At 35.6% G+C, this 25,848-nt stretch overlaps 2 protein-coding genes and 2 non-coding genes across 7 annotated transcripts; all 4 read left to right on the forward strand.

The window, feature by feature from the left end:
- The first annotated feature begins 257 nt into the window (after positions 1–257).
- On the forward strand, positions 258–7,885 carry LOC110758719 (Rab3 GTPase-activating protein catalytic protein). 4 transcript variants are annotated; one of them, XM_088255429.1, is made up of 22 exons: positions 258–452; positions 660–703; positions 800–863; positions 1,063–1,171; positions 1,251–1,318; positions 1,409–1,506; positions 1,738–1,909; positions 2,427–2,643; positions 2,997–3,123; positions 3,436–3,545; positions 3,655–3,747; positions 3,847–3,975; positions 4,131–4,264; positions 4,675–4,764; positions 4,887–4,960; positions 5,186–5,369; positions 5,471–5,542; positions 5,674–5,713; positions 5,842–6,119; positions 6,806–6,983; positions 7,091–7,314; positions 7,537–7,885. In XM_088255429.1, exons 1-22 carry the CDS (start codon positions 390–392, stop codon positions 7,831–7,833), a joined length of 2,865 nt encoding a protein of 954 aa, XP_088111555.1. In that variant the 5' UTR covers positions 258–389; the 3' UTR covers positions 7,834–7,885. The 4 variants fall into 4 exon arrangements, with proteins under 4 accessions (XP_088111555.1, XP_088111554.1, XP_021816327.1 ...); XM_088255428.1 differs by having other exon boundaries at positions 259–452; positions 5,183–5,369; XM_021960635.2 differs by having other exon boundaries at positions 259–452; positions 5,183–5,369; positions 7,103–7,314.
- Positions 7,886–8,196: 311 nt separating this feature from the next.
- TRNAP-AGG (transfer RNA proline (anticodon AGG)) lies at positions 8,197–8,268 on the forward strand. The gene has a single exon. It is a non-coding gene; the product is annotated as a tRNA-Pro (tRNA).
- A 173-nt stretch (positions 8,269–8,441) lies between these two features.
- TRNAP-AGG (transfer RNA proline (anticodon AGG)) lies at positions 8,442–8,513 on the forward strand. Its single transcript has one exon. It is a non-coding gene; the product is annotated as a tRNA-Pro (tRNA).
- An 8,214-nt stretch (positions 8,514–16,727) lies between these two features.
- Positions 16,728–18,226, forward strand: LOC110758712 (protein LIGHT-DEPENDENT SHORT HYPOCOTYLS 5). The gene has a single exon (XM_021960627.2). It carries the CDS (start codon positions 17,330–17,332, stop codon positions 18,026–18,028), a length of 699 nt encoding a protein of 232 aa, XP_021816319.2. The 5' UTR covers positions 16,728–17,329; the 3' UTR covers positions 18,029–18,226.
- Positions 18,227–25,848: the final 7,622 nt, after the last annotated feature.

Genomic DNA, 25,848 nt, shown 5'->3' on the forward strand with positions numbered 1-25,848 from the left:
GTGGGTCCTTTTTTATCTTTGAATAGTATAGCCGCGCGGCTGTACTCCATATTTTTTTATTATTCTTTTCATTTCATGGATACTATGATTTTTTTTATTATAATTCATTTAGATAATCAGTTAGCACTTTTTTGAACTTCGAGGGGAGAAATTGCAAAATTCAGAACTATGAGGGCATTTTTACGATTTATCATAAACTTTGGTGTGGAAACTGCAATTTGCATAAAGGTACAACAGTGAGAAGCAGGAGAAGTCCCTTTGATTCCCGCACTTTACAGATCTTAATCGTATTTCTTCATCTACAGAACAGATCTCAATCCACGGTTTGGTAAAACCAAACGACGTCGTATATTCAATCCGAATTACACATTTTCTGCTACTTTCTGTACATGGCGTCTTCCAGCAGGATGGAATCTGACGGAGACGATGAAGCTGAAGTTGAAGAGGAAGAGGTTTCTCCTCCATTGTTTCGAAATTTTCAATTTTCATTTATAATCGTAATTTTTAATTCGTAGGGAATTGAGCTTCACGTCGTAATTTGCCTGAATTTTTATTTTTATTTTTATTTTCTGAACTTGAATTTCACTTCAACGCCACTAATGATAGCTAAGCAAGAAAAGTTTCAAGCTCGATATTAACAGAAATAATATTTGTTGCAGGTTGAACATTTTGATGATTTCACTCTCGCCTCTTCATGGGAAAGGTAATTCATTTAGATCATCTTTTTTTGACCCAGATATTTTTGACCCAGTAAATTCATATGCAACTAATTTGGATTTATAAATTTCATGTTTTACAGGTTCATTTCTGACATAGAAGCTGTTTGTCGGCAATGGATGGCAGACGGTCCAAAAAATCTGTTGGTATGCTTAAAGAAGCTTGTTCTATTAATCAAATAATGTAATTGAATCATTCACCACACATACAAGCATTTTGATTGCTACTGCTATTTTGCATTGCTAAGTTTGATATTGTTGAGAGCTGAAGCATGTAAGTTATTATTGTCTCTTTATTTCGGTTTTGACCTCCATTGTGGATTTTGTGTATTCTTTCTGTCTGTAGAAAAAGGATGCCAGGGAAGTTTCAGAGGATTTATATAAGGTCAAGTCGGAGTTGAAGTTTTCAGCAAAGAATTATTGTATGGAATACTACTTCGGAAACAAAAATGAAGGTAACAACGAATTTCGGTCATAAATTTGTAATTACAATATTAATGTGGGAGGCTAATTTATTATGTCTTGGTTGTACAGGCAAAGTTATTGATTGGAATTCCACATTGCATGATTTGCAGTTGTGTTTTGGGGTCAAAGAATTTTTGGTATGTTTTAACTTGACACCTTTAGCTCTTTATTTTGTTCTTTAGTGATTTTTTCTTTTGGCTTCAAAATTGTTGAGTATTTATCATCAGGTAATTGCTCCTCAAAGTGCCAGCGGTGTGGTTCTTGATGCACCTGAGGCTAGCAAGCTTTTAAGTGCAGTTGCAATTGCTTTATCGAATTGTTCAAGGTGGGCGGGGTACCAAGTTGAAACTCTTTTTTTGTAACTTTTGATTATTGTTTGACATATGCCTAGATCAGTTCTAATGTCTGGTATTAGATCAATATCCACATAGTGTTCCTTTACAATCAGTAGCCAGCAGTTTATTAACTTTTTATCATGGTATTAGATAATTTATGCAGTTCATTATCTGAGTATATTTTATCAACTTGCGATCTTGTTTAAAATTTGGCTATGCAGTTTGTGGCCAGCGTTTGTTCCAGTACATGTACCTTCTAGGAAAGCTTACATTGGAATCCAAAATATGGGAACAGTTTTTACAAGAAGATTTGAGGCTGATCATATTGGTAGCCAGGTTCCAGTAAAACTCATGCATTTGGAAGGATTGTATGAGTTGTTTGTTTCAAAATTTGTAAGTTTCTACCATAAGTTGTATGCTGTTTTTTTCTTTTCTTTTTTATATACTCTTACTGTCTCATGTTGGTGATTCATTTACCTGTTGAGCTGGCATCACCACTATGCTTTGAAGCTGATATGATGTTTTATGTATTATTTCTTCCTGGTGTTTCTTTTTATTCTCTACCTTGAAGCTGTAAGGTTTTTTTTTTTTTTTTTTTTTTTGCAATCAGATTTATGCAATACTTGATTTTTATGTTTTCCTCAGGAGAGGCAAAACCCTTTTTCTTTCGTTATTCCAAAAGTCTATTTTTTCTCAAGTAATAATAGCGGCTTTTCTCTATTTTTATTCTTGGAATTATATGTTCTTTGTGTACCTATCTTGTTCTGTATATTTTGCTATGATCTCAGTGATTGTGTCATATGTTCGTGCCAAGTTTGTAGTGGGGGAATTTGAAGTTGTATTGTCTTTAAGGTTAACTTTTAGTTTCCTGTTTCTCCAAATTCTAATTATTTTCCATTTGTTGTTGAAGGCCTACTCCACATTGGACTTTTCTATGCATCTTTTCAAAGTCCATTTTACTATGAAGCTAACCTACAGATCCCTTCCTCATGATGATGATGTTCAAGGAGATGATCCAAATGTTACTGAATCTGAAATAGATCTTGGTGGTGACACTCACAATAGAACACAGTGGGATGATGATTGTCCATGGAGTGAGTGGTATTCTGCTGAAGACCCTATAAAAGGTAATCTTATCCTGAACTATTCATTGTAATGCTTCCTGTTTTTGGTTTTTCCATAGTCAGGTTTTTTCTTTAATTATGAATGTCTGGGCTGATGTCTTCAGTTTTCCTTCAAATCACATGCATGTTGTTTACTGATATTATCCTTGACATGCTCGATAACTCAATATGGAGTTGATATTCTCTTTTTGTTCCTAAATTTATTTATTCTTTTATCATCTCCTTTCTGAGGGGACCTAATAAATTACACTAATTGTGGTTAATAAAAAATTATTAAGATTCATCCTACTTTTTGCCTGTTCAGTGTGGACGATATGTCTTCCATTTAGTTTGATGTATGTATCATCTGCATACAGGATTTGAATTGGTTGCCATATGGTCAGAAAAGGTGGTTGAGAGCTCCCTGGAAATGGCTGAACTGGAAAATTATTCACCCCATGAAGCTCAAAATTGGATATTATCTCCAGATATGTCTTCAAGTTTGTGAGTATTTCTTTGGTTCTTATCATTCATTTCTAGCACAATAAATGTGACAAGAGAATTTACTCATAGCTTCTAGCCCCCAAATTGTATAATTTGCGTGGCTAAATTATATCATTTTGAACTCTAATCTCCTCAAGTAAAATTTATGTAAAGCTGAACTTTATCTTTTGAAGCAATATCCAATGATTCGCATGTTCAAAGTGCCAGTACGTCGTTTTTATTAATTGGTGCACATATGAAGCACCTAAAATGGGGTATTATTTTGTATTGTGTTTAATTTATTAAGCTTTCTGATGAATATTTTTCTCTCAGAACGGATTCTTCCAAAGGAAACAGAATTGGATTTGCTTCTCAACTGTGCCTTTTGCTTGAGGCATTGAATATGTCCTTTGAGGCTCAGTTTATGGAAGATTTTGTGTCAGGTTTGAATTTCATTAAGTTTCATGTTTCTGTTTCATGAGTTGGAGATGGCATTTTGATTTTGTGAGATGCCCACTTTCTCTTTTTCTTAATTTGTTTTTCTGTGGGTAGTTGAAAATCCAGGCTCCAATAATTTGAAATCCTCAATGGTTATACCCCCACCTACAGTTATTGATCGTGTGCTTAAGGAACTCTTTCATGATGGTATGCTCCCTTCCTGCAATACATGTTCATGTAGTTAATTAAAATACACCCTTGACAATATATTACCATGGTTGCTGAGTATCATTGTTATATCTGCAGGTGCACGATTCCCAGATGTTGCTGCTGCTGAGCATAAGACTGCTCGAGCTATTAAAGGCGCACCTCGTGAATCCCTTTTTGCACAGTTTTGTTTACATTCTCTTTGGTTTGGAAACTGCAACATTCGTGGTATGCGTAAGAAACAGATTTCTAATATTTCGGATGTTAAAACCATTTGAAGAAGTTATTTATTGTGTATCCCATTCAGCTTATTGGATTCATTCCCTAGTGATGTTATTTTCTAAATTATGACCAGCTGTTGGTTTTTCTATATGTTTGATCAGCTATTGCTGTTATCTGGATAGAGTTCGTTCGAGAAGTTAGGTGGTGTTGGGAAGAATCACAACCATTGCCCCTAATGCCAACCACTGGTGCAATTGACCTGTCCACTTGCTTGATTAACCAGAAACTTCACATGGTAATTATCTGTAGATATCTTCCATGAGTTTGATGGAATTCGTTTGTACCCAATAAAAAATAAAAAATAAAAAAAAATTATCTCTGAATAAAGTTTCTACACACTGGTTAACAGATGGATTAAAAAATTTAGAACCTTTGCATATCTGCCTTCTATAAGAACACTGATCTAAGCTTATGATTTTTGCTGTATGGCACCATGACTCCTTGTCAATGTACAGACAGCTATGAACACACAAAGTATACCATTATGTGGATCAAATTGTGATTGAAGTAATATGCCTGACATGTTAATTTTAATTTTAAGATATGATGTGCAAATTTTGGCATTTGACCTTATCACATGATAATTCCTTTGAAGCACATGAAACCAAGCCAAAAACATTTTCAGCTTGCTGCTTTTCTCTTCAGCTTGCAATATGCATTGAGAGGAAGCGCCAATTGAATGAAGACTTTCAAGATTGTATTGGAAGCCAGGATCATTCATCTCCTCAAATCGAGGTGAAAATGGTGTTTTTAAATTCCTTTTTTGTAATGTGATCTTACTGCTTATTTCTAATTCTACCTAAATCACAGTTCCTCTTGACTTCAGCATGACCATCTTATTTGGCCTAAAAATGCAGGAAGATAGTCTAGATGAGGACAGCTCAAGTATAATGCAAACACCCGGTGAAAACTTTGATGGGAAACGTGACAGGTGAACTAAGCAAGTGAGATCTCCTTGGTTTTCTTCATTAAATACTAACTAATTGTGTTGGATTATCTCTTCGTTTTTCTTTCAGACTAGATACAATTTTGTTTTGGAGTATAATTAAGATCTATTTTGAGCAAAGGAAAAGTATAGTGGTCTGTTAGGTTATCAATTTACAAAGAAAGATAAGTTTTCATATGATTTATGCACTTTACCTTGATCATGCAGCAGCCCTGCAACATCCGATGATTCTCAACACTCTGAAAACAGTGTATCTATAGTTAGTACTAAGTCTGAAGATGCAGAACCTACTGATCTAAAACCTTCAGATTGTATCCGGAGGGGTTCAGCTGGAGTGGCAGGGCCTATGATGCTCTTGAAGTCATATCAGAGCATGCATGCACCATTCACGCAGGTTGATGCAACACATACTACCAATTAACTACCAATCATAGTTTGTTTTCTTACCAAGCCTGGAGAATATAAAGTTGATATTTTTCCACTTCATCATTGTAGGAGGCACCACTTATGACAGAAGACATGCATGAAGAGCGGCTCCATGCTGTTGAAGCCTTTGGTGACTCATTTGTAAGATTCAGACATTCATTATGTTTGTCCTAAGTTTCACAAGGTTCTTTGTATTAGTATGGGATCAGATGGTTCTCCATGTGTTAAGTATCTTGATTACTGTGATAATCTTATTAATTATTCTATTGCAGAACTTTTCTGCCCAGTTGGAGAAAGAGATCTTAGCTTCAGGTAATAAGCTTTAAATTCTCTTTATTTTGGGACGTGACTTGCACATTGACATTAACAATTAGTGGGTAACATAATGAGATGCTGTTTAAATTTAACATGTCACTTATGAGCTGTTAAATTTTGATTAGACATGTCAGCATTTAAAGCGGCAAATCCAGATTCTGTTTTTGAAGATTTTATTCGATGGCATTCTCCTGGAGATTGGGAGAGTGATGACAAAAAAGAGACTGGATCATCCAAGAGCCCTGCAATAGAGGGTTCAAAAGCTGACTGGCCTCCTCAAGGACGTCTTTCAAAGAGAATGTCTGAGCATGGCAATTTATGGCGAAAAATTTGGAATGATGCAACGGCGTTGCCAGCTTCTGAGCAAAAGCCAGTTATGGATCCGAACAGAGAAGGAGAAAAGGTAAACTGACTTAAGAACAGTTACGCTGTAGAAAATCATTGCTGCATGTCTGTTGTCTAAAGGGTCCATAAGAGTCGGAGTGTCCATGGATCGGGTGGGGTCAGTTTTGGGGCATTTTACCACCTAAACCTGAAACAGAACCAACCCAATCCAGCAATGGATTGTGTTTTGTTGGTCAGGTGATTGGTTGGGCACTTGGGCATTAACCAATTAATTTTACTTGCTCAATGGGCCAACAGAAATGGAATAGGCCCATATACATGAAATTGGATGAAACCTGATGAAGGAATTCCCATGGCCTTGTGTTGAAGGCATAAACTCCTGTAAGTAAAGGGAAGCAGATTTTCTTACTTCCAGGTGGGGGACTCATGGCACTAAGTATTCACATTGAAATATGATGAAATGAAAAGAAGAAAAAAAACATAGAATGCCCTTGAGCCTTAGTTTAAGCATCATGGAATGGGTGGTGTGAGGACAGTAGATCCTAGGTTCAAAACTATATGTAACAAAAATAATAGATTACATATAACAACAAACAAATGATGTGCTGCTCAATGGTTAGCGTTGTGTTAGTCCATAAAAATCAAATTAGTTCCCTTTTGCAATAGTTTATCTTTAGTTGGCTCCTGTGTCTTTATGGTATGTGCAGTATCTCCTTAATGATTTTCTAATGTTGCATTCCATAGATCCTTCATTACCTGGAAACATTACGGCCGCATCAGTTGCTCGAGCAAATGGTTTGTACTGCCTTCAGAGCATCAGCAAGTACTTTAAACCAGACTAGTTATGGAGGCTTGAAGCAGATGGCAACCAAAATGGATCAACTTTACATTACTATGACATCTGCATTGAGGCCTTTGCAAGGTTGCCTAGTGTGTTTCTTTTAGAAAAGAAAAAACAAATACTAATATGTCTGTGTGAGTGTATATGTACATTGACTCTAATATTGGAGTGAGCATTTACAATTTCAGTTTCTGTTCCAGCGAATCATCTATCGCCTGGCAGTGAGACTATTGAAGACATAAGACGGCTGTGTGGTGTTTTTGAACATGTTGAGAAGCTACTTGCTATTGCAGCTTCTCTTCATCGTAAGTTCTTGCAAGCCCCACGCCTCTCTGAAGCAATATTTTCTGACTGCTGCAGCTTTTATTTTCCTAGAATGGGAACAAGCTCCTCAGGAGACAACGCTCAAAAGGTAAAAGGCCTGTATTCATGACAACCTTCTTATTATTGCAGTCCAGCAGATAATGCCTTCATGTCTATAGGGTGTTAATCAGGAAGCATAAGTCTTACCGAGGGATCAGAACTTTTCGTTGTTTGAGGAATTGAAAATTTGTATCACAGCTTTTATGTGAGTCATACTTTTTAGTGGGAAGCCCCAGTAATTGTTAATCATCTGCCTCTCTTATCTTTGCAGGAGTTTGACAAGAAGCAACCAGTAAGGGCGCATGAAAGACTGGTTGTGTCGAATATGTTTACACCTCCTACTGCTAACCAGTCGTGGAGAAAAGTTTTGACCTTGGGTAATCTTCTCAACGGCCACGAACCGATCTTGAGGGAGATAATATTTTCCAAGCGTGATAAAATCAGTGGGAATCACTATGCCGCCCGTACTCCCACAATTTATCAAGAAGAAGTAGAAACATATAGAATGTATACATGTGGAACCTCAAATGACCTTCGTGTAGCTCTTTCGGTCGTTTCATGTGATTAATAATGTTTTCAGGATATTGTACAGTAGTTAATAATATTCATTCTTTATGAAATTTTATTCCAGTCATTCTTCATAGAGATGGTTTTGGCTTCTTGATTTGGAAATCCCATAGAAATGAAACTGTTTTTTCATCTTTGCTTTGGAATTTGAAATGGATCCGTGTTGTGTTGCCGATGGCATATGGTAAGATTTTGAATTTTTGAGAATCAATAATATTCCAGGCTTTAAAGCTTCTAAAAAGTAATTCCAAATCGATAATCTTCAATGTTTCACTAATTTTCCTATGTGAATTTGGTAAATATTCTTGCAGATCAGTCCGAACTGTTTGTTTTAATAATTCTGAAGAAAATAAAAACCCATCCAGGGCATTTGGTCTAGTGGTATGATTCTCGCTTAGGGTGCGAGATGTCCCGAGTTCAATTCTTGGAATGCCCCTTAATTTGTACTTTCATGACCCTTCTTTTTCCAAACACACTTAAAATATCAAGCCATCCAGGTAATGCCCCTCTAACCATGTGCTTCTAGGATTTTTTTCTATATTGCAATTTGCATTGCATGTGAACACACTAATAATATCAAGCTATTAGATTATAATACCACACTATCTAGGGCATTTGGTCTAGTGGTATGATTCTCGCTTAGGGTGCGAGAGGTCCCGAGTTCAATTCTCGGAATGCCCCTTTCTTGAACTGACTTTTAGCATATTTTTTCTATGATGTAATTTGCATTGCATTGTGTGAACACACTTACAATATCAAGCCATATTAGATTATGTTTTCATTCAACCAATGCGAACCGGTATTTTTAATATTAATAATAGGTCGCATGTCTGTGAATGTAAAACTTGTTTGGAGGTAAAAGCTTTCACATAAGATTTTTACAGTGCATGTACATGTTCCATGAAGCATATGGGTAATTTATGGACATCATAGGTATCTGGGTTTCTTGTATCACTCACTGGAGCCCCATCAAAACAAAAAGATCATAGGTCCAGAAACTACCTTAAAGTCTCCTCCCCCCTTCCCCCCTTCCCCCCTTCCCCATATGTACGGCTGAGAATGAGTGGGGCCAGCATTTCGATTAAGATTAGACTGCTTTTATAGTCAAGAAGTGGACAAATGAAAAAGTGAGGCCTATGCACTGCACTCATGAAAAAAGAAAGGAAAAAAAACTGTACCTTGGATAAGTTTTGATTCCTGCAAGTCTATGACCCAAATACACAAATAATGAAATAAAATTACACAAATGAAGATACGAGAAGAGACCCGTAATTTTCGTAATAAAATCTCTCTTACTACTTGAAACCCTTGATTGTGAAAATGCTTAAGTATTGATCCATGGGCACAGTCTGATTTGAATAGTTTCAATCACTGTGATGTACTTGTATATAAGCAGTATTAAGGGAGAGTGAACCGAACACAAGACCTCTATACATCAATAAACGAACTCCTTAAATTACAAGTCTCTTTTCACCGTGATTATAATTTATAACACGTACTTGGGTATTTTTTGTTTAATTTTTTTCTCTCTCCTTTTCTTTTTAATCTTTTGGGGTCTATGAAAGTAGTCCTGGAATTTTCATGGCTTTTAAGTCAACATCAGAAGAAAATAGACCCTACATGAGAATGGGAACAGCAGGCAGGAATGGTGGGTGGGGAGTAATAAATAAAACAAGGACATGTGTACTACACGTATAAGATGCCTATATGCAACATCAATGCTTTCAATAAAGATCATGCACCGCCAATATAATTTCTCCAATTGAAGTCTGTGAGCCCAGATCAAATAGAAATTTGATGATTTTTTTAATTTTTAATTTTTTGCTTCTTTTATTAGCTCATTTGGAGGTCTTAATCTAAATCTAAATCTCTTACTTAATCAAGCAAATCATAAGTATTTCATCTATTAAACTTGTCTATGTAAAATCTCTGCTGATTTTGACCCTTCAATCCGTGGATTTTGATCCTTTTCCCTGTTCAATTATTGCTTTCCCAATCTTGACTTGATGGGATGGATATCTTCAGTTGTCCAATGAGGAACTTCAAAATTCAATACGTTTTCTTTTTGTGTGAAAATATGCTTCATATGTAAATTATAAAATCACATGTGTTATGCAGGACATAAACACCTCCTTAGAGAGGTAGATGTTTTGTTTTCTCCCTTTGCTTTAATTAAACCTAAATTAAACAATAGTCGTTCATGACATAACATGTATGAGCTTCATGCAGTCTACAATCGTTTTTTTTTATATATCAATGTATTTCAAATTTATATATATTAGCAGCTCACAATCGTTTGCGTGTTAATATTAGTTTACGCTAAGTTTTAGACTTTCAGCCACGAAAACAGTAATAAAAAGATTTTCTTTTTCTTTTTCTCTTTTGTAATAATGGCAAAGAATGATTTAAGCAAATGATAATGTATAAAATTTTGGGTCAGGCATAGGGATATCCTGCAATCTACATGGGGCATCATTTTCTTAGCCATCCTTGATTGCTTGAAATAATGAATGATTAAGAGGAATCGTTTGTGGTGGGGCAAGGCTTTCTCCCTTTGAAAACACATAAATCTTGTATTTAAATACTGCACAAAAAGAAATTGTGGGGTTTTGAAATTGACATGTCTTGTCTTAAGTTTAGGGGCTAAGAAGAAAATGTGGGACAAGGCATTGGATGCGTTTTCCCTTTGCATAAAATAAACAAAAAAGAAGTTGCATAGACCACACGATTTGAGTTATAACCATCATCTTCTTCTCCTACGCTACTCATTCTTAATTAATTGTTTTAAGTACTACCATCATTAAATTAAATTAGTTGATAGATTTATGTTCCATTATGTAATGCCTATGTCCCTAGGTAATTAAGATTAGTACCTTCCAATTAGGAGGTGGCGTGCATCTATGTTGCTTGAATTGCTAACCATTAGTCAAATTTGGAAATGGCTTTTACCAAATCAGACGGTGAAATCCTTCACATTAACTTATCATTGCATTGATTTCCAATAATATGTGTACTGATGTAGGACTAATAATTGGCCATCTTAAGCTTATCATTAACCAAGTGTCCAAACTTAATTATGAAAACACGATATGATGTGTGGTAGAAAACTAATCCCATGTTCAAGAGTTGGTTAGTCGCTTTCTCTCTTTCCTCGGATTTAGATTGTTTTTATGAAGAAAAAAAAAATCCGAGTTGATGATTATACTAGAAACATTTATATGAAATATCTTGCTATATGAATTTTTCCATCTAAACATTAAGTAATATGATATTGTTCTAAACTTTTTCAACATTCAATATATCGGATTAGATTGGATTAGATTATATTGCATGTTATATATGTTCTCATAACAAGTTTTGAATTACACAATAAGATAACCCGTTTTAAACAAAAATTCATATTAAATTATCGTTTATGAGATTTAAAACTAGACTTGGTCTATTCAAATGAATGCTAAATACTACTAACCATAAAACATTTTCTCATTCCATAAGCCTCCATTTAAAAGACTTTAATGTATTTTAGGGAGAAAAACCCTAGTCTTGCTAAGGCCAAACATTGATCATAACTACCCTAAAATTTATAACACCACGCCAAAAACCTTACCAACATTCAACCATTTTCACACGAAATTCGTCATTCCCATTTCCCAAATCCCCACCTTCACACAAATTTGTCATCTTCTACCTTTTCTGTATTTTTATTTATTTATATATATATCCTTACAATTATTACTATTTGCTTTTGTTAGATTTCTTCTGACATATGGAATCCCACTGCTGAAAGCCAAATGGTACGACTGGTCCCCCATTTGAAATCTCTGGCCAATAATCAGGCTGATGTGTTATTCCTACCAGGCCCTCGAGAAATTATAGAATGGTACTGTATCACCACGTCAGCTGGTGATACTCCCACTCAAAATATACCATGTGTCTTAATTTTTTAACAACTCAAATTTTATTTTACACCTGGAGTTCAACCTAATTTTAACCCTTTAAAATAAAATTAAGAAAATAAGAAAATCGAAAGAAGAAGAAAAAAGAGCAGAGCCACCGCCCACCGCAATACGCCAACCCTGCGCCGCCTGCTCTGGCCGTCGTCCCTTCCCTATCTTTTATCTCTCTCCCTCCATCTCTCTCTCTCTGTTGCCCTTTTTTAACTTTCTCAACCTTTCAGTGACTATCCCCTAGATCCATACATATTTTCTCGTTGATGAAGGTTTCCCTAGCAGATGTGATTCGCGACGAAGATTGGGATGGGAGGTGGGTGTATCATATCAACCGTAACACAATCCCCAAAACCCAACAACGCCCTTAGTCTCACGAACGACACCCCGACTTGAGTCTTGAGAGGCCGTCAATCATGCTTTACCATGTCACCATCCAAATGCTTATTAGATCCAATATAATACCTAATCTTCTTTGTGATACATGGTTGCAATAATTTATTGGGCTATGGGGATTTGGCTTACTCGCAAGCAGAGGAAGAGGAAGATCTGGGTGGCGTGGGGGTTGGGGTTGGGTTGCTGAGATATTCTCTTTTCTTTTTTCTTTTAAGTTTTTTTTTTTTTTTTCTAATTTTATTTCAGTGGATAAAAATAAGTCCAGCTGTAAAATAAAATTTGAGTTGTTAAAAAATTAAGACACATGGCATATTTTGAGTGGGAGTATCACCAGCTGACGTGGTGGTACGGTACCATTCTATAATTTCTCCAGGCCCTCGCCGTGTTAAGGATCCAATAAAAGGACGTATATTGCTTTAAAGTAGAAGAACCGTATGTGTACGTATTATTTTTTTTTAGGGCAAAAACACAAATTTTAGCATCTTTGCGTAACTAAATTGCAAAACTAGCAGTGCATAATTGATTTATTTTTCAGAAATAATACTTGTTGTATATTTCGACATTCAATCTACGGTCAAGTTTTCTACTAACGTGGGTTAGGACAGATTTAAATATAAACCATTTAAGCTAAAACCTTAAAGAGGAGTAGGGTGAAAATCAAACTCTAATCATTGGTATAATGAAAAACTTAAACTAGAGACTCTAAGTTTGATTCTCCTTATAAGGACGTGACAATATTTTTGTTTTTTCCCACTCGCAATTTGTAGATGATTGAAGAATTTGAATTAGCGTTGGAGACAGTTTTTTTTACGCATGAAAGACTCATTTTGATGTATGTGGAGTCAAAATGCATCAACGAATGGTGGTGACATTTCAAGAAGTTTTTCATGCCATAATATCAGTCAAAATATTACATGGATATAGCATGCTGCTGATGAATTACTACACATACCATTGATACCAAGCTGGTCAGAATTTTGTTTCCTGAAACTTAATAGGGCTTGTAGACACGAGGCCAGCACTGCAGAATGGCCTTGTGATTTTTTTAAAGTCCAACTGTTTTTTGATTTTTTACACCAAAAATAAAAGTGTTCTTTTTTCAAAACACCCTTGTGATTGCAGATTGCCAATGAAGGAAAAATTAAATAAAATAATAAAAAAAGAAGAATAAAAGTGATCAAATTGCATCTGATAATTGATATGATTCTGGACAATGCGTCACGGGGGTCATCCATAAATGATACCCACCATCAACATATTATGATAAATAATCACAATTATCTCAACTTGTAATCACATTTAAGAATCTTAAGTCAAATTGGTCTCCTAAAAGAAATGGATTTTCAACCTTTTCGTGCTTAATACATAGATTAATTACGATGCCCTGCATATGATCCTTTGAGCCCTTTTCTTCGTCTGTGATCCAGTTCACGGATTAAACCCAAAATGCACAAGGATCAGATTTTTTGCAGATCTTATTCTGCCGTTCTTTATTGTGCCTTGTTTTTTTCATATATTTTTCTCTTAAGAATCTAGCATTTGAAATTTAAGTCCTGATTTTATTCAAAGGATGTAGCTGTTTACCATTCACCTGAAATCGAGTACATCAACATTAATAATGTTGCATCCTTTTTTTTTTCACTCAATATATACCACAAGAGCGTTAAACGCTAACTTATTAGTAAGTTAATAAGGTAATAAGGTGCTAACCTCTTTTTTGGACTCACCGCACATGTCATTTTTTTTAAGGTGAGACCCAAGGGTATCCACCGCCGACAGTAGTGACTAATCCCTTTCGCACATTTCATTTTTAAAGTCTCACTTCAAGGATCATTGCAAAAGTCAATCAAACTGAAAATTGTTTAATTATTGGAAAATACTTGTTTCCTTCCCTAGAGGTAGAAACTCCTATTTTCTTGTCAATCACAGTTTGACATGTAGAGATTTTTATTTTTGCGTTTTTGATGAAGTATTTTTACATATGTATCAAACTGTGATTTGTAAGAAATAGAGAATGATGGAATTTTTCATATACATCAACTCAGTGTTTTAATTAAACATTACAACATTTTCTTTTTCTTTTTTATTTTTTCTTTTAAAACAAATGGTAATCATAGAGCATTTATTATAACCATGATGTAAATGATTATTTGATCAAGTGGTGAGGTCCCTAATGGTAATGATGCATGATACACTGAAAGTGATGACATGATTGATTGGGGAGTGTGAATTGCAAGTATCTTCCTATCTTTCTTAAGTTTAAAAGAAAATTCTTATAATCATAAAATAAAAAATTATTAAATGAACCTTTGAGAGATTTTAAGATACTCATTAACCATTTTGTTAGCTACAACAATGATTCTTTCTATAATGAAATTATTCTAATTTTCATGAATTAATATGCAATGGATAGTTTTCATGAAAAGAAGAGACTGATTTTGGAGCATGGTAAGTGAGTAAACACAACTGTACACAGACTACCTGTTTGAAAGAAAAGAAAAAAAAAAGGTTTTTTTCTTGTACGAGAGAGTATTTGTCACGTTTCGTACAACCCACGAATACGTTTCACCCCTGAAAAAAGAAAAAGAAAAAAGAGGAGCTCCATGTGATTGATTGTCTGTTGCTATATTTGGAGAGAGAGAGAGAGAGAGAGAGAGAGAGAGAGATTAGATTGGAGATGAAATCTTGTCAATCGGGTCGTTTAGGGACATTAATTCTCAAGCAAGACTTCCCTAATTTAGCATGCACACCCCTCAGGGTTTTACTCTGATGTGCTCCACTGGTATTGCTTGTTGATGTTGCTTTGTATTATTGTTTGGCTTCTAGTGAGCTTGTTTTATTGTTTGATTTCTTAGGTTCATTGTTTCTAGCCTTTATGAGGTGGTGTTGTGGACTTGTATCTGTATTTGTTGGCTGGAACCCTCCTTCTTTAGGGGCTGTTGTGTATTGCAAATTCTGTAATTTGCCCAGTTCTACAATGGAAATCTTATTTATTGCAAAAAAAAAAAAAAAACTTTTAATAAATAAAGGGACAAAAACCTTGATTATTTAAAACAGTCATGATAGTAGTTAAGTGTGAGATCATTAGTAATTAACATGATTGGGATTGTGTAAGAATTAGTAACTTATGCATACGTAAGTTAGGTCAGTTGATCAAGACAGTGTGTCATATTCACTTATACCCAAATTTAATTCTCTCTTCATACAAGCATCATAATAATTTACAAGCACTTTAATTTAATGGGGCATCACAAGAAGCCAAACTTCTTCACAACATGAAAATCTAGATGTTAAAAGGATTGCTTTCTAATAAACAAGCACTTTATTATCTTTAAAACATGAATTATAAGTATTGATTTCTAACATTAATGCCATCTCCAAGACTCCAATAACTCAGTTCAATATTAGCGGAAATTTTTTTTCTAAAAATTGAAATATACAAATCCATGTCCTCCTGAATCGTGAGCATTTTCAAAGTGGCCACCCATTTCCTCTTGAGCTTGAACACATTCCTGTTATATATCAACACTAATGAGGTCCCAACCATGGAGTATGCATACGTGCACTCCTCATTGAAGCAAATATTAAGCACTAATGAGGTCCTTAACTTAAAATGGGTTTTCAATTTTTTCCCCGTTCTTGTCCTTAATTGGCCTGAAGATGTTTTGACCTCCCTTAGGAGAAAAACTTAGTTACAACGGAAATACCACTATTCTACCATCCACTTCAAGCCACTACTTATTCCACGCACCAACCCTTCAATGTTGCAGACACGCAATCATATTCGGCCCTAGCTATGGTTCTCCACATATATGCATATTACATTGTCTTTTTACCCTTGAGAGTAGTATTCAGAGGTTTTTTTTTTTTTAATTTTAAAAAAGTTATATTCATGACGTTACTAGGTGAATTATATGTTTTGTAACTTTGGTATGACGTTCCCAACCATACATATTAAATAGGTAAATATTTATTATATGTAATAATTATATTAACTTATAGAGACATAGGGTTTGATAGGTTCTTTGAGCTTAAAAATTAATATATAAATATAAAAAGTACTTGTGCCATTACAAATACATATAATCAATTATCTAAGAAGTATTAGCAATAGTCATTAGTGCTATAAATTGTTCTTTTAAAAGGTAGAGTCTACATAGATTTTATATGAACCTTATACCAACCTAATGGTATTCTTTAATGAGTTTTGTGTTTGTTACACAATTTGGTCATTCTAAATCAAGAAATATATCACACGATTTGCTCTGTCAGATCTTAAAATTTAACCGTTGAATATCATCTTTGGTTATCAACGAACTTCCCACCATTTAAAATTGTATTGTTCAAGTACACATAAAATATAACTGATTCCATCTAAGCTCTAAGATTACTAAACTTTCATAAAATTTCAAACTTCATTTTACCCTTTTGAACAAATTTTTGCTCTTTGGGGAAAGAATTTTAAAAAAAAAGAGAGAAAAAGGTGTTGATTCACAAACGCCTTATGGGTGCGTATAAATGGTAAATGGGGGTGTCTTGGATTGGTGGAAAAATAGAGATTTAAGGGGGAGTGGAGAGAGTAGCGGAGGCAGAGGCAGCAGCAGCAGCAGCAAGAGGAGGAGGGTTGAATAGTAAACATGTCACTTCCAAAGGGGCCACCATGTGAAATTTTGTGAATTCTCTCTTCTTCTATCTACACCTCTCTCTCTCTCTCTCTCTCATTTTTTTTCTTGGGTGAGAGAGTGAGTGAGCGAGAGTCTCATTCATATTCATTCATCCATACTTTTTTACGTCCCATCACCAAACGCTCCTCCTCCTCCTCTCTCTCTCTCTCTCTCTCTCTCCTAAAACCCTCCCCCTTTCTCACTCACCCAAGAGGAAGAAAAAAAAAAAAAAAACAAAACAAAACAAAAAGAAACCCAAGAGGCGATCGAGAACCTTTCCCGTGAAAAAGATCCACAGTACTAACATCCCCCTCCTCTGAAACCTCACCATCCCCAAATATTCAACCCTCACATGGAGGGAGGGAGAGAGAGAGAGAGAAACAACCAACGATTCAAAGCCTCGACTTAGAGACCAGAAAGAGAAAAAAAAAACCATATATTATATACCCAGTTGAAAATATTTTAGCATAAGTGCCAAAACAAAGAGACAATGGATTCAGCTTCAGGGGGAACCGGACCACCCGACCCGAATACCAGCGGAGGAGAGGGCCCATCATCGGCAGCAACCGGGTCGATAGCCGCCGCTGCTGCTGGTGCTGTTGTTCCAGCAGCAGCAGCCGAGGCCTCATCGTCTCCAGCCCCGCCCAGCCGCTACGAGTCGCAGAAGCGGCGGGACTGGAACACCTTCCTGCAGTACCTCAAGAACCACAAGCCGCCGCTGACGCTGGCACGGTGCAGTGGGGCCCACGTGATCGAGTTCCTCAAGTACCTCGACCAGTTCGGGAAGACCAAGGTCCACGCCGCCGGCTGCCCCTACTTCGGACACCCCAACCCCCCTGCGCCGTGCGCCTGCCCGCTCAAGCAGGCCTGGGGCAGCCTCGACGCGCTCATCGGACGACTCCGAGCCGCCTACGAGGAGAACGGCGGACGGCCCGAGTCGAATCCGTTCGGGGCTCGGGCCGTCAGGATTTACTTGAGGGAGGTGAGAGAAGGTCAGGCCAAGGCTAGGGGGATTCCGTACGAGAAAAAGAAACGGAAACGGCCGACCGTTACGGCCACCGCGGTTGTCGGGAATGTGTCGGCGGGTCCCTCTCAAGGAGGAGGCGATGGCGATGTCGGTGGTGGTGATGGCGGCGGTGGTTCAAGTACCACTGCTGCTGCTGCTACTACTACTAGTACGGCAGTATAGGAGGTTCTCGCATCACCAATTTTCACCCTTCACCCTTCACCCCTCTCTTTTTTCTTTTTTAATTTTTAATTTTTTGTCTTTTATAATTATATCTTCTCTCTGTTTTTAATTGTGATTATGAGGTATGTATATCAGGCGATTCTCTTATATAATTGAATCGACCAACCCATGAACAAAATTTTTAGAAATTTCCCACCATCTCGTGCTAGTTAATTTCCAACTTAATATCATATGGATCATGATCTCTACTCATTTGACTTAGATTTTATGATACTGTGCAACTGATCATAGTGATGCCACTAAACAATTATTTCCCGTTCTCCTTTGATAGTTTGGACTATCGCTTCTACTTAAAAAAAAAACAATTCATTTAACAATATTATTCATTTGGGGTTCATTTATTCTTCTCTATTATTTAGGCTTTCTGCAACCAGCAGGACTGTTTATATAACAAGGACTGTGGAGGTCTCAGCAAGTCATCTGGCTTACTGGCAAAAATAGGGCAAAGCTGCCAAACCATACTAAAAACAGACAGTGAGCAAAACCAGCTCTATATATAGCTATAGCTTTCCCAATTGATCTCTCTGGTCCCCCGGCTTCTTTGCATTCAGCCATCAGCTATATCTATATCTATAGCTGGGCTCAAACTCAATCTATAGATATATATCTATATATCTATGTGTCATCATGCCCACGTGCGCTTCTGATTCACTCATATTTTGCACTTTCAGTTTCAGGTGTTGTCTTCCCCCCCTTTATAAATTATATCCACACCTCTCTTCAATCTAATCAGAATTTGTTTTTAGGATTTTTTGGGGGTATTTTTTTCTTGGTATTTGGATTGGGATTTAAAAACTTACAAGCATATCAATGAGTAGTAGAAGGAAAAAATAAAATAAAGCAAACGGAGTTAGTTTAGTTGTACTGTGTGTAGTGCCATCAATATTCAAGTCCCGCTATTAACAATCCTTATTGATTCGCGATTTGTAATTTCTTACATAAATTCATATCATTAGCAGCTGGCAGTTGGATGTCATGTGTATATTCTTCCGGCTCGAGATTGTGAGTTTGTCCTGGAGCTGGTGTTGAAAGTAGTCAATTTCTCCTTAAACTTTTTATTTTTTAAAAAACAGGAAAAGAAATAATAAACAATCCATTGTGATTTTTGTTGCTCTTATTTTTATTTGTAGTAACCTTCCACCTCAGTATGAAAACGACCACCAGCCAACCCTCTTGCTTCCCATTTTATTATATATCTCTTGCAAATTATATTATTTATGTTATTTTATATTTTGTTATAATTGCGTAGACCCCACCACTGGTCACTCAAAAACAAAACCCATTTCTGGGTTTCAAAATTAGACTCTCTCCCCCATATCCAATGGAAGTGTCATCATGCTTACATTTATTGTCCTACTATAATGTGCTAAAATTATTTTAATTATTTTGTTTGCTTTTTATTTTATTTTTTATCTTATTATAAACAATACTGATCCTTATGCACTCGGCAGGTGCTTTTCACTTTCTGGCTTTCTGAAGAATCTTGTCCCCCTTTTTTTTCACTCTGTTTGCCCTTTTGCTTTGCTCTTCTCTTCTACTCATCTTCACATTTGGAAATACGACTTTGATCCATTTCTCTCAAGGAAAAGAACATAAATCTTGCAAAAATTAATATACATTCACTCCTCACAATGAAACAAATTGTATTTAAAATAATTTTGGAGGAATTAACTAATTAACGAGTATGCAAATCCGTTACTTTATATAATCAACTAATGTGATCAAAAAATGTAATCCTTTCGGTGCTACTCTTATATTTAAAGTGCGCCGTATTCATCCACCTAACTTTTCCGTCACAACAACTTTCTTTTACTATTGAACCATTTCTTATTCCAAAAGTAATTTTACCCTTACATAGTAACTCTTTTTTTCATAGCCATGGATAGTCGGAGAGTTCAGACGGTTAATTTGGGACCTGTCATGGCAGCACAGCACCCTTTAGCATGACTTTCTGGCTAGTCAAAATCTTTTTCGCCCTTTAAAGATTATGTTACAGAAAGATAACTTTAGGATTACAAATTGCAGAATTACAGTAGAAGTAAAAAAATAAAGAATCAGTTTTGTTTGATATTAGTCTGTCTGTCATGTTCATATGCTACAGTAGGTGGGGCAGAGAATTCAGAGCGGAATTTAAGTGCAATTGGAGCAAAGTTCACAATAATTTGAATGTAGGAAGAGAAAAGCCCTTGGCGTATGCAAGCAAGCTGCTTCTGTTGCATTTTTCTTTCCTTATTTTGTCGTTATATATATCTTGGCATTCATATCATTCATGGTCCTTTCTTTCTTCTAGCCCATGCCTTCATTTAATTTATTTTTATGAGAGAGAGAGAGAGAGTGAAGAAGGGGGTGGGCTTAATTGGCATGGTCGGGTGATTAGGTTCCTTTAAGCACCTGCACCGAATGGTCTTGTCCATCACCACTTCGGCAAAAAATAGACACACACTGTAATAAACCAAAAATATCTCTAAGAATGTGATAATAAACCAAAAAAATTAGTGCAATCCTCTTCGCCTCCTAAGGCGTCTCGTCCTATTTGACGTAAGATCTGGCATATATTAGCGCAATCCTGCTCATTTGAGGGAATTTTAGTCATTTTTTAGGTTTATGTCATTTTGATTTTCGGCTTTATTTGCATTTCTTTTGGGCTCTAGCTCTCAAACTTTGGACCCTTATGAGTATTGTCTTAGGAGGAGCTTATTCAAGCAAATATTTCTTCAATATGTAAGAGTTAGGTTATTCTTGTAAAACTCTTTGTGGATTGAACATCTAAGGCTTTACCTAGATTGACCTTAGGTCTCTTCATGCATTAATATTATACATGAAAAATTGTTTTATGTAAAAATATTAGCTAAGTATGAAAAAATGGTTTTTCGGAATAATCATTTTCTCAAGATAATTTTTGGCTGCTTTTATTCCTTATACATCAAATAAGAAAACTTGATTTTATGGGATTTTAGTATGAAGTATATATGAGTTAATGAGCCATAATTTTTAGCCTAAATCGTATTTTGCACTAAAATTGATTTTTCATATTTTGATGTGGTGGGAATTTGAATTTCTAGTATTTTTATTTGAATCCAAATGGAGGGTACTTCTTTATTTACATTGTAAACTTAAGTAAATGAAGTAATATAAAAAATAAATGAAAGTAAAAGGACAAAAATATTTACTTAAATGTTGAAAATGGAAATAAGGTAATTTTGCGTTCGCGCTTGCCTGCTGTGTTGCGCCCTCTGGAGCATTTCTTCAAGCAGTTTGTGGGCAATTTGCAGGAGTCAACATCTTTGCCTCCAATGGTGGTTTCCAGACTTGCAGGGGTCAATTGACCCCTCTTGCCCCTATGATCATTCAAGAATCATCTCTACAAAAAATCACTTGAAATCGAATATCATTTAACCACTCAATTGAGTTATTGAAATTTTATTATTTTCTTGAAGCATTGTGTTCATTAATTTTGTAGGACACAATTGGATGTCGAAGCAGTTTTGAATTTGTCTAATTTTTTGCATGAATGATCCATGAATGTAGACTTAACAAATAGATGGTTTGGATCGTTGAAAAAAAAAAATTCATATAGGACCCTAAAGGATGTCTCTCAAATAAAATTATTTAATGAATTTCTCAATAGAAGGGGACTATATATAAGATTGTAATGCAAGGAATATATTTAAGCCTTTAGTGATTTCTTTATTGATGATCATGTAAATATCTATATGTTGCATATATATAAGCATTGGGGCCCCAAGCAAAGGCACCCCCACCCCACATGCCCTTGTTTTATAGGGTAGGCACAAAAACTATACGGACAAAATACGGTAACACGTGAGGAGTTGTCCAATTTGCAGCACCATGGATTTAAATGAACTTTATTTTTGGTGGGTGTACATATTCATAACACATGCAGTACTTTGCTATTATATATATGGTACACTTCTTCATCACAATTATCAGTACGTAGGCTGTCCTTGTTGGAATGATGTAGGAGCCAGAACATGAGAAAAACAAAGTGTAAAATTTAAAGTTACATAAATTTGGCGAACCCCAACCAGAATTGCAAATCAATTTTCAGAAGGGCTACTCAGTCCAAATCAAATCTCATTACCCAACTTGAGGCCATCTTTAAGACGACGGGTCAAATTGAGAGGTGATCTGGATAAATGCTCTCATTCTGGCAAATATATATGCTTTTGGCCGTGTGATAAGATCTTTAACTAAGTTGGGGATTGAAGGACAGCCAGATTCGTATTTTTTTTCACTTGAAAACGGAGCGAACCAATACTTGATCACTTCCTTTTGGTCTATATGAAAATGATATATCTGCAATCACAACACCACCAAAATACCATACGTAATTGACCAAAATTGGATTTTTTTTGTAATTATAGAAATGTTATATTTAATAAGTAATTGACAAGAGGTAGGTAGGTACAAAGAATTTGTGTAGTTCACCTTTCTGTAATATGTAATAGTGATGATAAAATCTCAACCTTTCTGTAATATGTAACAATGATACATTTGCATGAATTTCATTATGCCCACGAGACTCAACCTTTTTTCTTTAGTAAAAGAATTTTAATGGCAATGGTCTTTAAACTAAAGCTACTGAGTATATTATACAATATTATAATATAGCAGTATCGCTCTTCTCAATAGAAAAAATCCTTTAAAAAAAAATGTAAAATAGTGATTACAAATTTGTGAGGAATTTCTTAGCTACGTATGCATGACGGCAAACCCATTTGATGATGAGAACCAACCAATAAAATTAGAGGATTGAGACTCTCAAAAAAAAAAAAAAAAAAAGGATTAGAGGATGAGGCTTGAAAAGAAGACATCACTAAATTTATTGTTTAACGTAGTAGGTAGAAGATAAACCAAAACTTGTGCAGGGGGGGGATTGGGACACAATCAACAAGTATTTGATTAATGTTATGTGACCAAAAAAAATATATATTTAGAGGTAGCTGTGCTTTTTACAGGTTGCAAAATTGTGTGACGTTCTTGTGATGTTCTAGAAAGGGAATCGGCATATGGAATTACTTATTGGATTTAGTGTGGCAGCTTTAAGCCTTTAACTTCCCACTTCCTTTATTTTTGTTGGTATTTTAATATTTTATCCCTTCAAATTTCAACAATGATTAAGATGGGATTATCAAATAATTATGTTTAATGATTCCGACACAAATGATCTTTGAATGAGACTTAGAAAGTAAATCATTTTAACCAACCAACCACAATGAGATATAAAGTGATCCATATATATGGTCCTCAAATTAAATCCTCAACTTATACCTCCTAGAAGTGAGTGCTTAAGTTGCATTCCTTCAACATTAGTATTTTTTTTTTTGTCTGAACCAAGAGGTGGTTCTGGATGGGCCCCAATTATGGGTGGCACCTTTAAGCCTTAATCACAACCCAGACTAATCCCCGCTCACATCGGGTCGGCCCGTAAGGGGTAAAGTGCTAGCCAAAGTGGTGACTCCGTACAAGAGCAGTATTTTCGATCTAGTGGTAATACACAATATAAATTAGTTTTCGATCTACTGGTATATCTTCTCTTTAAGGAACTTTGACAGTACGAGGGAAATTTATTGAGAAACTCAAGGAAGACAATGGAGAGGGCATACTCAGTGATACACCTTATCTTAATGTTGAAAGATACCCTAAATTTCAAGAAATGCAGATAGCACTTCTCATATGTATAATATATACATAAAATTTTTTGGGTGAATATTATATCACTGTAAAATAAATAGGTATATGTAAACAACATTTGTATTATATTAGAAAAGTTAATCTGTAACTTATTCAATATCGTAATGCACACGGTGGAATTAGATATATATATAGATGATCTTACACTCTATGCTAAGGGAATTTGTTTGATCATTACACTCCACATGGAATTTTATACAATTTTATTACCCTTTGTTTGTCTATTATGGCGTAATCTCTGTCTTGTTTGTGACTCCAGTTCATACATAACAGGATTTTGTCTTCTTGTATTGTTCAGGGCTTTTCATTTATTTTTATTTTCAATATATAAAAAAATTACACTTAACCTTCAAGATGCCAGTTAACCTTCAAGATGGTGGTAGGTAGTAACAAGAATTTTGACACGATTTGACTTAAATGGTTTTCTTTGACTTTTTTTATAAAAAAAATCTTAAAGGATGATGCCATGCATATTGACTTTCACAATGAATTAATTAATTAATTTGAAATTACTTTATGACTCCGATTCTATACATTACATTGTGCTGAACTTACTAATCAAACGAATTACACAATTAGCGATTGTGAGAGAAACATTCCATACATATTTGAATTTACAGATAACACGAAAAAAGAAAAAGAAGAAGACAAAAATGAGGTTGGTTGTAGCTTATATGTTCTAGGAAGGAAAGATTGAATGATGGGGCAATGGCTTTGTCAAATACTGGTGATTTCTTTTCTACAGTTGGGCGGTGGTGGTGGCCCTTTGTATCGATGCATAGGATTAGGAGGGTGCCAAAGCCACAGAAAAGCCAAGAGTTGTGGTAGAGAATAATAAGCTTGTGCAAAGATACGACCTATTCAGTGATATACTGATAAAGATGGGTCCCTTCTACCTTGTTTGACAAACTGTAGTTTGAGTCTCCGACAGGATATATGAAGCGTAGATTTCTTCACAGACACTGTCCAATCCACTGCTCTTTCTTCAGCCTTGGATACTTCCCTAAACAAAAGAATTTTAGAAGTTTAAAATTTCAAAAGAGTTGTTCTAACGACAGTCAATCGCCGTATAATATGTATGGCTGGTTTTTGACTCGTCGTCTACGGTTACGTCAGTGATTAATCTTAGCAAAATTGTTTGTACATAGGTAACTTCACCAAGCAAAGTTTGAGTTGCACTGTGATGTAACTTAGAGAACAAGGAAATTAAAATTGGTGGCTAGGGCAGGAAGTCAATGACCTACTTATTACTTAAGGGTTTGACCCGTGTAGTAGAAGACAAATTAAAGAAGCAAATTGGAGTGGTAACTGTGTGGCTTCATTTGATTGGATGAACAGATATATCATCATTGACCTTTCATTCACTTGATGGGTAATTATTTGATGTCCATTGATTTGATAGCTACTCTGTGGAGCCCTAATTGGAATTTTAACTTGATGGTTATTGGAAGAATCATTTTGTTATGTAGACCCGAAACAAAAGAGTCGTTTCTCCTTTCGCTTCCTTTATCTTCTAATCTGCAGCCCAATCAGTCAGCTAACATCCAATCAGTCTCTCTAAATGAATGATTTTTTTTTTTTTTTTTATAGCCATTTTGTTGCTTCTTATTTGGAAGTGTGACAACTTGTTCAAATTTGAGGGGGTTTTATAGTGTAAACTATTGTGTGGTGGAAGCCCACCATACAATGTTTTTGAGAGCTATGGAAAGATTCATTGGGTTTATGGGATGTGAGAATTTGCTAAGAACTTACTCGTGTAGTTATTTGGAGTAATTATTTTTCCAAATAAGGTTTTGGATTCGAGTCCTAGCATCAGTGTAGTGTATGTGAGTTTAGTATATTATTACAGGGTGTGAATTGACAACCATTTTCCCATTGTGTTTCTCTTAAGGCAGGCATAGTTGGGAAGTCTCTTGGGATTACATGGTACCTGTGAATCCAATCCAATCCAGTTTTCAAGCGAGTTGGTATTGTTTACAAACGCTATCACGGTTAACCCATGAAGCCCAATGGGCCCTCAGTGCACCCAAAACAAAACTTGGCAC

Source organism: Prunus avium, chromosome 6 (assembly GCF_965620075.1).
Source record: "Prunus avium chromosome 6, drPruAviu1.hap1.1, whole genome shotgun sequence".
NCBI lineage: Eukaryota > Viridiplantae > Streptophyta > Magnoliopsida > Rosales > Rosaceae > Prunus > Prunus avium.